This window comes from Brachyistius frenatus, unplaced genomic scaffold (assembly GCF_029030835.1).
Source record: "Brachyistius frenatus isolate BFR_SWC_R1_liver_20210118 unplaced genomic scaffold, ASM2903083v1 Contig_70, whole genome shotgun sequence".
NCBI classification, from domain to species: Eukaryota; Metazoa; Chordata; class Actinopteri; family Embiotocidae; genus Brachyistius; species Brachyistius frenatus.
In genome coordinates, this window is record NW_027210669.1 from 305370 (window position 1) to 318593 (window position 13224).

Below are 13224 nucleotides of genomic sequence, written 5' to 3' on the forward strand. Positions count from 1 at the left end.
TCATTTTAGAAATGTATAATCCGGTATTGAACTTTTTTATTTTTTTATTGGAAAACAATATCAGACATACATGTATTGTTAAAAAAAAAAAAAAGTATTTCTATATATGTTGAAACCTGAGGGGGTGCTTAAGCTCCTGCTGAACCACACCCTTTCATTATTAATTAAATACCTTTCGCTCAGGGAACCTCCACTGTTCTCCACATACCTCTGCTGCTTCATTTCAACCTACGTGGAGTACACTTTATCTTACCTTGATCTTTTGATCATCCTTTGAACATGAGTGTCGTAAAACAAACACCTCTTACATGCTTTCAGCTTTACTCTGTTCTCAGATAGTTGCAAGTTTCCAAGATGAGAAGACGGAGCTCTTTCAGTTGAATGAATGTTGCTCCAACTGGTGCACAAACCCAAAAACTTGTATAGCTTTTTTTTGTTTTAGCAGCCAACTGCATGTAAACATCAGGAGTAAACTTCACATTAAATGAGCTTTTCTAGACTCAAAGCAATGATTCATAAATCAAAAAACGTCCAAGCATTAAAATGTAAAAAAAAAAACCTGTTTACAGTTGTAGGTGTCCTGCCAACAGTTCTGCTGAGGTCTGCTTTCATATTGGTGGTATACAGTATGTTGAAATCATAGACTGTTTATAAAAGTGGACATATTGACTAAGAATTTCACGACAGAAGTGGAACGGGGGTCTGTGGAAACCGGCGCTTTTTGGAGCCAACCTTTAGTGGCACCCGGTGGTATTGCAGTCTACTGCACTTCCGCATAAAATAGGCTTCAAAATGCAGTATTTTTGGGGGGACGTGTCTGATTGATTGATTGATTGATTGATTGATTGACAGACCTGTGGTGCAGTCAGGTTACGGCTATCGGTGAGCGGGGCATAGTATCGCAGAGTGTCCGTCAGATCGAGTCTGATCCCCCCTGAGCAGGGGATCAGAGTCGTGCCTGTAGAGTCGTGATCTTACAGTTTGGAGGTGGTATGCTGAAAATCGCTGTATGGCAATCAGGAGTTATGACTTGTTTAATATGCAGATTTCATATCCATGTTCAATATTAATCTGAAGTTCCCCAATGTTAGATAACAGTATGCAGCATCAGCCACTACAAGGCTTCTGGTCACACCAGACCGAGCAGAGCTGTAGTTATAAACAATTCAACTTTTCATTTGTAATGGGAAGATTTTGCTGTTGTAAAAGTTACATAGTCTCAGTTTGACAACTGCTGACTGTGTTTCTCTGCAGAATAAACCTGTTCATAAAGGTTTTATTCAGAAATTCTCATTTGACTTGGCTGTGTGTCAGAGAAGGAGAGTGTTTGGTTTGGAGCAACGGACAGTCTTCCTGTCTCTCACGGGTAGAGCAGGAATGCAGGAAACCCGAAACTAGCGCTGCTTTCATGATGGGGTTTGGAAAGAAGGGGAGAGGGAGTGACTTAACAAAAGATAGAAAGAGGAACGACATGAAGGGTAAAAAAAAAAAAAGGCAGATAAAGAAACCTGAATATGTTTAGAAACTCTTTATCATTTCACCTTTCAGGCTCTGCCAGGAGTGTCTACTTCATCATGAAGCTGTGAGCTCTTTCACATACAACCTGAATTCAGCTGCATACTTACCCCGAGCACAGAAATAAAAAAGTAAGCACATTCTGAAGTCAATTGAAGTGAACAGTCTTGAGTTATGGCTGTAAAGCTCAGTGAAAGGCACAAGCCTCCGTTCTCGGTAGAGGAACGTCTATAGACACAATTTCCTGATTTACTGACTTCTATTGACAGTGAACCTTTTCAGATTTTAACCATCTTTGGGCATTTGTATTTTAATTGAAAATGCAAAACAGAAAAATTCAAACAGGGAAACAGGTGTTTTTAGAGATTGAGCAGCAGATTTTCCAAATCCAAGCTTGAAAAATCTAAAAAGCCATTGTAGATACTGACATTCACACTAATCACTCATGTTTCCCTCAGGTGCTATTTTTATTTGCCCATTTACTCAGCCGTGGAGCAGATTGGAGCAAAAGAGGAGAATAAAAAGGAAGCATGAAAAACAGACAGAGATAATGTTTCTGACAGGATCACGAATTCCAAAGCCTCTAAACCCTCTTCTGACATCTGTTTTGATCTTGCCCATCCAGATGTACCCCACACTGAGCTGGAAACAACATACAGCATTGAGGTATGTGGCACAATGGCTCAGATTCAGGTACAAAGCTTTCTTTTCGTTTGCCCACAAAACCGTGAAATAACCACCAATCCTGGACCAAGATAAAGCAGAGAAGTAATCCTCTCATCCAGTATACTGTATATTCCAATGTGCTTGTTTGCTGTCCTGGAAATTAGGAATAAGAACATTTTGAGATCAGAAAACTACACTGAACTTTGCCCCAAACCACAATTTCCTTTTGTTGTTCCTCCCCCTCGTTCTGTCCATCTCCCCTCCCGCCTCTTCTCACACTTGACTTGATTGTCTGTGTTGTGACCTGAGGCAGACACTTCAGCACACAGACATGCCAGATGTCCCTCAGAGCTCACAGAAACTCCTCTCTCAAAGGACAAATCCCAAAGTAAAAAGCAGACCAACTGAAGAGTTGCAAGATATGTAATATCAGAAAGAGAAGAAGAGACAAAGAAAAGAAAATTGCACTGCAGTAATCTGTGTGGATTTTTTGGGGATTGGCTGTTTTGACTTCCATGGGTTTCAAATTGTTATTTAAATTAAATGATCTGACAAGTTTAGAGCAGAGGTGTCTGTTTGGTAGATCTGAACATGGGGAAGGACTCCAACTAGATTCTATTTTTCTGTCAGAGGTCAAAAGCTGAATGGTTTGAAAACACAGGTTTAGTCATAAACATTAATTTAATGAGTTTATCAAATGTTTTTTTTGAACTTGGCATTTTTATTTTCAAAGCAGCTACTGAAGCCACTACAGACAGATGACATATTGCAGGTGTTCATCGGGTTGAGGTCACAGTCATGCACTCCAGGATTGAAAAGGGAGCAGCAGTCTCCTTTAGGTCCCATAAGACTGAGTCAGATCCACCTCTCGCTCCTCCCCATCTTGTCCAAATATGGTCTCTTCTGTTTCAACATGGCAACAGTTAAAACGCCATACTCGAGACTTCAAAGCGGTAGTACACAAGCCAGTGGGTGACATCAAGGTTCTGGCTCCAATAAACCAAGATGGCAACAGCCGAGATGTCGGACTCGAGGCTTCAAAGTGGCAGTTCACAAACCGATTGGTTGTCAGAGAGGGTTGCTACCCGGTTGAGTTCTGGTGACTGTAAAGGCCATCGTTTTTGCATCCTAGAACTCTTCCACTGATGGAAATATTTAATGATAAGATAATGGTGATCACTTTGAACAATTTTTTTTATTGATTTGCGGTGACCTTTCCCCCATAGTGGACAGGTGAACTCAAACCATGGCAGCAAAAAGCCTCCCACATACAACATAACAGAGCATTCAGATCCCGTTAATGCACCATGTGTCGTTTTCCAACAATTTCTCCCTTGTCTTGTATAAAGTAGCTCTGAAAAGATACAGTGTACTCAAGTAAAATACAAGTACAGTATCCACAAAATCTATTTAAGTTCTTCACAAAAGTGGAGCCCCCAGGCAGTAAAATAGGGTTGACTACAGTGGATATTGATTTTTTTTTTTTAACAGCAAGTTTTATGCACCACTCATAAAGACAGAAATATTTGGTGGAATTTTTTGTTATAATTTTTATACAAACTGAAGACAAAGGTTAGAAAAACAAAAGAGTTATATAATAGTCACCAAATTACAATTGATTGTTTGTAAAAAATGAAAACATTACAGGTGACCCCAGACTTTTAAATCTTCCGTCTGCACCCTGTGTCTCCTCTGTGTCACTCCTCAAGTTGATGGTCGGACTCGGGGCTGTTGTAGCCCAGCTCGCTGCTGATGGGGAAGTGAGCCCAAAAGGTGCGAGCCAGATCCTGCATGCCATTATCGGCCGCCTGGGCTTGTAGCTCCTCCAGCCATCCGAAAAAATCTGACGACCACAGGCCCCAGTAAGGTAAGCTCCGTTTCTGCCTCTCCTCCCTCTTGCCGGCTGCCTCACTCTCCTCTGCTCCAGTAGAAGAAGGAAGTGTGAATATATTTCACACCTCGTCTGTCATTTCAGAATTACTGTAAATCACAATGCCAAATCCATCGATGTGGTATGGCACATTTGAGTGGCTGACATACCTGTAGGAGGCACGGAGCTCAGCAGGAGTGACAGGAGCAGCACAGACACATACAAAGCATGCATGCTTCCAGGAGCTGAAAGACAGAACACAAAAGGCTTGACCCCCCCCCAAAAAAAAAAAAAAAAAAAAAAAAAAAATCATTATTTTCAGCAGTGAGAAGTGTGTGTGTGTGTGTGTGTGTGTGTGTGTGTGTGTGTGTGTGTGTGTGTGTGTGTGTGTGTGTGTGTGTGTGTGTGTGTGTAAAAATTCTGGGCCTTATAGAACATCCTAGTAACGGCATTATCTGGAGAACACCGAGTGCAGCATGTTATTTAAAAACTGCTCCAGCTGCAGTGTCACTGAAGGAGAGAAAGATCATCCTCTGTCTTGTCTCACCTGATCAGCAGCCGATCCTACTTGTGGTCCTGTCCTTTGTCCTTCCCCCTCAGACTGATCTCAGGATCAGAACTGCATCTCATCTTAAAGGCGAGGGGAAGGCGGACATGTTTGTTTTTCACATTTTGACTCGTTATACCTGCCTGTCTCAGAAGCATGCCAGAAAGCTTACGTCATATTTATTTGCCTCATACCGAGGAATATAACATCAGGTTTTTTTTTTTTTTTTTTTTTGTAAAGTGTCCTTGTGTTGTGAAAATACTTTTTCTGTAAATCACAAATGGTGACGAAGGTGAAAAAAAAAAATTAGATGTCACATTTGGAGCCAGCAGCTGCCCTCCCCCATAAATGATCACTCATTATTTCACTTTTATATATATAACCATATTGTCACTACCATCAGGAGGTTGGTGTGAAATTTGTGGAGATTTTTCTTCAAGGTGAAGAGGAGTGAGACAAGCAGGGGGAGAAGGGGGGGCGTGGGAGGGGTGAAAACACAGACGAAAGCAAATGAAAAGAAGCATGTACCAGACAGTTTTCACACTTGGTGCCCAGACAGATTGTACCAGCATTCAGCCACTGGGCATGAAGTGTGTTGACAGCTTCTTTTTTTACTTTGACCATCCATCTATCTCCTCTGTGGATATTAGTGTCTTCCTGAGGAATAGTTGGGGTGACTGAATCCATGCTGTGCGTCTCTGCTGTTGGCTAAATGAAGAGTAGAGCTTTGACAAAGGACAAACCTGGTGAACTTTAGGTGCAAGATGATCTTTTCTATGAAACTTTTAAAGATAAGCGGGTAGTTTTGTCTTGTCCCATTAAAAATCCAACACTATCTCTTAAAATTCTTTCTGACCTCCCTGCCCTGTCTGTGGAACTTTGCTTCAAGCCCATTTTTTTTCCTGCTGAAGGCTTAAATCTTTAAAAGCATCTTTCAGATATATACTTATATTCTTTCAATCGACCCTGCAATTCCCTAAAACACTGGCACTGTTTTTTGGCATCGGTAACTCAAACAAGAGTAAACAGTACATTTTTCAGCCTTGGATTAATATAAAGTTTGTTTTAGTTAACCATTATTTACTCACTAAAGCCCCACAAAGATTTAAAATCTCTTTTTAAGATTGTCGTGGCAAAGAGAGACAGCAATAACTGAGAATAACATCGAGTTGAGAAATGATTCTCACACAAAAGAGCACCTTAAAGAAGTAAAACCCACAGGTGTGAAAAAGCATCAAAATAAGTAAAACCAGCGTTTCTGTCCAATACATTTTCAGAGACGAAGTAGCTGTAGCAGCTTTACAGACGTGGATGGCAGAGAGGAACTTTCATCTACTCATAAAAGACAACATCTTAGACAAGTCATGAATATTTATAAGAATAAAGTACTCTGTGCCTTTACAACAGTCTGTGAAAATAGTTTGCAATATAGTTTGTTAGACCTTGTACTCAACACAATTGTAATTTCATCCATATAAATGGCTCTAGAGAGCCTGGATGTTATAAATACAAGTTGTGAAGCAATGGGAGAGAGTGAAATGAATAGTGGTGTCATCTGCATAGGAATGAGCACCAGGTAGCCTGGTACCTTGGTGAGTTATTACATCAATAGGACTCGCCCATGTTCAGTTAATGAAAGAAGATAAACAGTGCTGCCGTTGTGCCTAATCCATGTGAACAATCGATATCTATGGCCATAGGCATTTGGTCTTTCTTAAGTATCTTAAATTCTGTAGTTTGTGTTGTTCATAAATAAGATTTATTTAAAAAAAAAAAAATTGGCTTCAAAATTATTTCTCATAGTTTTTTTTTTTTTTTTTTAAACTGAGCTAATGAAGTCCTTACAGCGGGGGGACTCCAACTGTTTTTTTTCCCTCTAAGAGCTACTTTGAAAAAAGGAAAGTGTCTAAGAGATACTCCTGTTCAGAAACATTTACCCACGTAGCTGAGCTCCACCAAACCAGTGGAAGAGGCTTCTTTTTTTGTGAACAATAACAATTGTTAACAATTGTTGTCTAAGCCACATCATCCATGGCTTAGAGTGATGAACACCTCCGACATGGCATCCTCTTGGTGTCTGCAGGTGGTTTCCAGATCCTCATGTGTCATCTACCTGAAGACTCAGATGACTTGTCTTAAAATGTAAGATATTCCTCATTGTTTGTGAGGTATTATTTTGGTCATCTTCATACTATAGCATGTTGTCCGAAATAGGAAAAAAAAGAAGTCATTATGGCATGTCGTCCATGGTTGACATTTTTTGGACCTGATGTGCTTGGCTCCAGTGAGAATTGAACCAATGACCTTTTGACTGAGAGGCACCAGCACTGACCACTGTGCCTGTAATGCAGTGACTTTCTTCTGTGCTTTTGAGGACATCCTATAGTATGACTTTTATTTCAAATTTTGAACGACAATGCAAAGTCATACTAAAGCATGTCGTCCGAAATGTGAAATAAATTTCATACTATAGCATGTTGTCCGAAATAGGAAAAACTTAAATATCTTAAACTGGAGTTTAATTTTGTTTCCAGTTTTAAACTACACGCTATTGTATGAGTTATATTATACTTTAGACAACGTAAGCATTTTTGGACGTGACATGCATGGCTCAAGTGGCAATGGAACCAATGACCTTCTGCCTGAGCGGCATCAGTTCTAACCACTATACCACTGTACCTGTGATGCTCTCACTTTCTCTTCTGCTTTTGAGGAAATACTATAGTATGACTTTTATTTCAAATTTTGGACGACAATGCAAAGTCATACTATAGCATGTCGTCCAAAATGTGAAAAAAGTCATACTATAGCATGTTTTCCAAAAAGTCATGTCGTCCAAAATGTGAAAAAAGTCATACAATAGCACGTCATCCAAAATGTGAAAAAAGTCATACTAAAGCATGTCTTCCAAAATATGAAAAAAAAAGAAGAAATATCTGCTCTTGAGGACATCTGGCACGCTGAATTGGCAACATTTTCTTTACTTTTTATTATTATTTTTTATTTGTTTCTATACAAACCATGCACATAAGCACATAATCCCACAGTCAAAATGTGGATATTTAAAATATGAACAGATGTTACGTGACAATGCAGGAAGCCTAATACTGCCATCATGTGGAAGTTAAAGGTACCGCGGACCATTTCTGTGACGCTTTGCAAGCTGTAAAATCTTCTTCTTCTGGGTGTTTGAATACATTTTTATCACCATAACAACATTGCTGTCCTGTATTATTGTTCCAGGTGGACACCTCTTTCTAAATGCCTATTTGGACCTACTAGCTACTTTCATACCTGCCACTGTAGTTTTAGAACTAGATTTATCTTGTGGTTGTACGCCTCTACCAACCAGTAATGGTGCTGTTCACAGCCTGTTCCAACATATAGACATTAGTATTATATACCATATCTACAATATAGCAGTGAGGACTTTGAAGGAGTCCTTATTTGTTGACATGTTTAGCCACTAAAGCTGCCTGACAGTAGACAATGCTTCAAATATGGATGGTGCAAATAAGCTACAAATTCTAAAATAAGGATGCTTTCACACACATCTTCAACCCGACAGCACAAAAGATCTATACAGTCACCACAGTTTCAAGATGGACACCCCAGATTAGTGTCATCAATTCAATAGCCGCCCAAATGTAAAATACTTTCCCAATCTCACCTTCATTGTATTGTGTTGAATAATCGGCAGAACATTATGATGTCACAGTGCAGTTGGCCTAATCAAATAATGTCTTTAATTTTGTGAAGTCATGGTAACTTTTTGCCACCAAAATGTTATCAGTTCATCTTTACCTCAAAGTGAATAAATATTCAGATTGGAAGAAATTTCTTCAAGGTCTTCCTGAAATTTCACGCAAACCAGAATGCGACAGATGGACCGACAACTCTAAAACATCATGCCTTCGGCGATGACTGTCGCTGATGTGGATGATCATTTATGACCTACTTTTAACTTCAAAACATTACAAGCTATTGCGCAATTTATTTTTCAGGGGCTGTGTTCGCAAGTATCCCAAGAAGCTCCTAACTCAGGCTAAAGAATCTCTAGCAAGGAGTCCAAGTTTAGGAGTGATTTAGGAAACTTCTCAGAGCAAAGAAAGGACAAAGACTTTTTTGGTATGTTGAACCTGCTTCTACGTACGACACGTCCTTTTTAAAAGATGTGATTAGTTGATCTAAAAAAAAAAATAACGCACTCTTTGTGATAATGGGCACAGAAGGGATAGGGACATCCAGTGGAAATGAAAGGAACTGCACCCTAATGCATGTGGACGTGGAGACGCTTTTTTTCTGCCTCAGATTTTTGTGAAAAAGGGACAGAAGTCAAAGTCAACAAGACCTCATGTCTGCCAGTCCAATTCTTGTGGATGTGATCTCAGGAATGCCTCGAGGGAACTTCTTAAAATTTGGCACAGACATTTACTTATGAAGTGATCAGTGGTTAAAAGTATCTGTGACCTTACAAAATGCGTTTATGCCCATAACATATCTAACAGAATAAAATGATTATTTATAATATTATTCTTTTCTTTCCATTATTCAACACTAAGAAGAAGGGTAAAGTGTGACCTATTTCGCATTTATGTAAAAGACTAAATTGGTGGCATTACTCCAGGGTGTCAATCTTGAAATTGTGGTAATTATGTAAACATAAACATAGTTGTATGTTTTAGAATTCATAGCTTCTTGTCAGCAACATCCATTTGAGTTTGGACAACAATTTTCAGACACACTTTTTCTTCAATGCTTAAGAAATTCTTAAGCCTCCTGAAATTGCTCCTCCCTGCTCCTGACAGTTTTTCACCTGAGGAGTTCTTGTAACTTTCCTCTTTAACAGGAGCTGGTCTTAGTTTTAAGGGAAAATTCTTTGAATTTCAAAGAATTTTCTTACAATTTGGTTGGGAAGATTAACATTTGGAGTAAGCAGAGTGAATACGGCCCCAGGATTTTAGGCAAAACACTGTACAGCCGGAAAGCAAATTTCACCCTCATTCGCATGAAGTAAATTTGCCGGCCTTTAAAGCTATTTTTTTTTTTTTTTTTTTTTTTAAATGGTGGCATGTTGGTCCGACTTGTAACCTGTTAGACGATCGACTAATGTCTCGTGAAAATCAGTAAGGTCATGAACAACAATTAAAAGATCAAAATTTCATTGGCCGAGGTATAAAGTCTTCCAAATGACCAACGGGATATTAACGACTCACATTGCAACACACATTTTTGTATTCTTCAAAAAAAAATTTATTGAACAAAAGTATTTCAATCCTCATCACGTTGTCGGTGATACAGTACCATAGTTGGATCTTTATGATTCATATATGCACCTCTTATTTTGAATATATACATACAGTGGAGACACGAATTAAATAACAATGCTCAATAACATTCAGATATATCATATAAAAGCTGAGGACCCCATGATCAACACTTCCGTTGGTAAACAAATGCACATAGCAAACAAACAAAAAAAATAAACGGGAAAATGTTTGGTAGGACTAGATTTTTAATTATAAGCCAGTCGACAATGTATTTGGTTTCTTGATGTTGAAAGATGACCCGTTTAAAACTAAGCCTCGCCCCATGTCGTTACCGTTCTTGTGAGTCAGACATTTCATTCTTTCATTCAGCACATGTGCTGAGTACAATGAAAACTCTAAATAGTTAGTCATTTCAAAAACACATTTTTCTTGGTTTCACTCGCAGACGGCCGGAGCTACAAACTAGTTAGCTGGGCATGCTAACAATGGCTAACAATCATGTACGTGCAGATCAACAGACCGTTCTTTTTACGTTTGCTCAAGGTTTTTGTTTAAGGTTTTGGGGGGGAAATAAACATTTCCTTCAAATTTTTTTTTTTTTTTAGCTAGCTTTAAATGGACAATATGACAGACCTGTCACACTTAGCAACGGTTGCTAAGCTATGATTGACAGGGCAAATGCTATTTGTGGGAGAAGTTCATCAGATTTTGGACCGGTTCCAGAAATGATTTGTTAAACTTTGAAAGGATTTGTGATCAATAAATGCAGACCTTTAATCCACCCCTTCCTTGTCAGTTTTATCGGAATCTCAGTAAATCAATAATTGTAGATTTTTGTGTACAATTCCTGCAAAATTCTTTGCAATCACAATATTCAGAGAGTTAATCATCTTTGACAGATACGACATGAGAGGAAGTACGTTTCGGAACTGCGTTCATTCGCAGGAGCACATCGAGTGTCGTTACTCGAGAAAAAAAAAAAAAAAAGGTTTTATTATTATTCTCCGGTCAGTATCTTCATGGAGCTCCATACCGGAGAACAGAACGGTAACATGTTCAATGTGACGCGATATAAAGCATGAGCGTAGACCGATGGATGAATGCCAAGTGTGGTGAGTGCAGTGCAGACCTGGCGCCAGTAGTAATGGGTACAGGGTGGCACATTTGGTTACACGGATAAACATTCAAACTCTACAGGAAATCGGAGGTCTCCCCTATTGCATTAATGGTCCCGCCCCGCCCCCCCCCACTGCCTTTTAGAAATATTACAGGAAGTGTTGTATCCAGATTTTAAGAATGCATCGCTAAAAATAGCTGTGAAGACAGAAATAAAGAGCAATCTGAAAAAAGTGTTTGAAAAAAAAAACAAGTTTAAATGGTGAGAAAAATCAGGTAGAGGAATGGTGAAAATCAGGAGACAAAGGCAAGAGAGTGATTCTGGTCACTTTGTGAAGTCACTGAATGAAAAAGCAACAATTCGAACCTGCAGAGAGGAATTTAAATTAGCTCAAAAAAAAAAAGAGTTAACTCAGTAATAAGCATTTCTTAAAAAAAAAAAAAAAAAACTAAAATTAAGGAACAAAAAAACTAAAACAATGGCCAGCAATTTGACAGAACAACACCAGAGTTAGGTCCCACGGAGGTCCAAGTCCTCTTCGAACTGTTAAATGTCTCTTCTCTTGTGTGGATTAAGAGCAATGGTGTAACTCACAATGTGCGTGCTCGTAAATGGACATTATGTATGACATCAGAAGGAGAGCTCAACCCCCAACGAGGCCTCCGGCGTTTCCGTTAGCAGCAGATATGGTCACTGCACGTTAGCACATCCGACATGGAGAGGCTTTTTATGCACCGTGTTCTACATGAGGGGATGTACATGATGTGGCTATTTGCTGCACAGTGCTGGCAGGCTCGGGTTCACCGGCTCGACGAGCTAGAAGAAGTTCCAGCTGGTCACCGATGGAGGAAGACAGCTAGAACTTGGAGGTGTGACTGAGGATCCGGATGCGAGAGGGTCCAGAGCTAAGGCTCGAGTTAAGACGGTTAGGGAGTGGCATTAGTATTCTGCGTGTTTAGTGTCCGAGAGAGTGCGTCTTGTGTCTGAGATCCAGTGTAGGTGGGGAGGATGTGGGAATCACAGCAGTGCTTTGACCAGGTACAGCTTCTCTCCATGTTCGCTGGTGAAGATGGGGGCTTTCTTGTAATGCTCCACGAGTTCATCCATGGAGTTAAACCTGCGCTGGCCGATACAGTACACTCCTTCTGACAGCTGCACTTTAAAGTGCTTATTCTTCCCCGCCGCCTTCAGAGACACCGAGAAATCACTGGGCTGGAAAACAAAGAGGGAGACAGCTGTTACAGTTAGTAATAAAAAGAGAGTGACACAAAAGCGCATACAGTTCAATTAAAGGCAGGCTGAGTTCCTCCAGCAGGTGGCAGCACATTCTCATTCAAGACCCCCTTTTCTCAAACTGCAACATGGGGAATTTTGGTCTTATGTGAGAGGAAGAAGCAGCATTTTAACTTCTACTCCAAACTGTCACTCAAAAATGTGTCTTGATCCTCGTTACTTCTCTGGGATGTTTGGCCTCGACTCTGCAGAATGATGCATGCGAAGAGTTTTACATGCAAAGAGGTTCTCAAAGTGGAAAGTTTCTCTGAGCCTAAAATCTGTCACGAATCATTTTTCAAAGTAAAAATATCTTTACATATCTTCAAACGTGTCTGAAGGGGATTTTTTTTTTTAGGAAGAAAAGCTGTTTATCAAACTTATTTTGACCTACAGGAATAAATTCCTCCCATCTTACTTTGGTTAAAATTAGAGCCCAGACGGCCAGTGACAGAAGTTAGCACCTTCTGGGTCATCTAAGGGAATATATATATATTATTAGTTATTGCATCACAAGGTATCGATGGGTTTCTTGTTTCTTTCATGTTAATTGCTACAGGAGATACTAAATATTTTACACCGACCAATAAGTAATCATAATCATTTGCAGAGTTGCATCGCTTAGAAAATTTCAGGATTGGACCCGATTCAATTTGTTAAAAGCTCTACCTTCACCAATGAGCTGCTTTCCTTTGTTTGAAATATTTGAACTCGTTTTAAAAATACAAGACATCGCATTGCTTCTAAAGGCAAAACATTTATTGGATTAATCAAGAACATCATTCGGAAATGAATGGCTCGTGATAATCAGCCCTTGGAAGGACTTTGGAGGGTAGTGATTCATGTAGCAGTTAGATCCTCGTGTCTCACTCTATTTCTGCTGCGCGCACACGCATGAATGAGCATGTGACTATTTATTGGCTGCTCCTAAAGGTCACTCCTACACTTCAGGGTGAGTGAGTCGATG

General features: G+C 39.6%; 2 protein-coding genes across 4 annotated transcripts in view; both read right to left on the minus strand.

The window, feature by feature from the left end:
- Positions 1–2872: 2872 nt before the first annotated feature.
- otos2 (otospiralin 2) lies at positions 2873–4712 on the minus strand. Of its 2 annotated transcripts, none has more exons than XM_069707577.1 (3): positions 4599–4712; positions 4222–4296; positions 2873–4099 (listed from the first exon to the last, which is right to left on the minus strand). In XM_069707577.1, exons 2-3 carry the CDS (start codon positions 4283–4285, stop codon positions 3879–3881), a joined length of 285 nt encoding a protein of 94 aa, XP_069563678.1. In that variant the 5' UTR covers positions 4286–4296; positions 4599–4712; the 3' UTR covers positions 2873–3878. The 2 variants fall into 2 exon arrangements, with proteins under 2 accessions (XP_069563678.1, XP_069563677.1); XM_069707576.1 differs by having other exon boundaries at positions 4222–4318; positions 4599–4636.
- A 6671-nt stretch (positions 4713–11383) lies between these two features.
- The window catches only part of LOC138626138 (cytoplasmic protein NCK2-like), a 34753-nt gene continuing 32912 nt past the window's right edge, over positions 11384–13224 (minus strand). For both annotated transcript variants that reach the window (XM_069707590.1, XM_069707591.1), the window contains one exon: positions 11384–12197. In XM_069707590.1, the coding sequence (XP_069563691.1) occupies positions 12003–12197 (195 nt within the window). In that variant the 3' untranslated portion in view covers positions 11384–12002. The remainder of the gene's footprint in view (positions 12198–13224) is intronic.

What these genes read in the sequence shown, in the direction of transcription:
- otos2 (XM_069707577.1), bottom strand. Translation starts at nt 4,285, where the DNA reads ATGCATGCTTTGTATGTGTCTGTGCTGCTCCTGTCACTCCTGCTGAGC. An exon ending in GAGCTCCGTGCCTCCTACAG is followed by an intron (nt 4,100 to 4,221) that starts GTATGTCAGCCA and finishes CTACTGGAGCAG; the next exon opens with AGGAGAGTGAGGCAGCCGGC.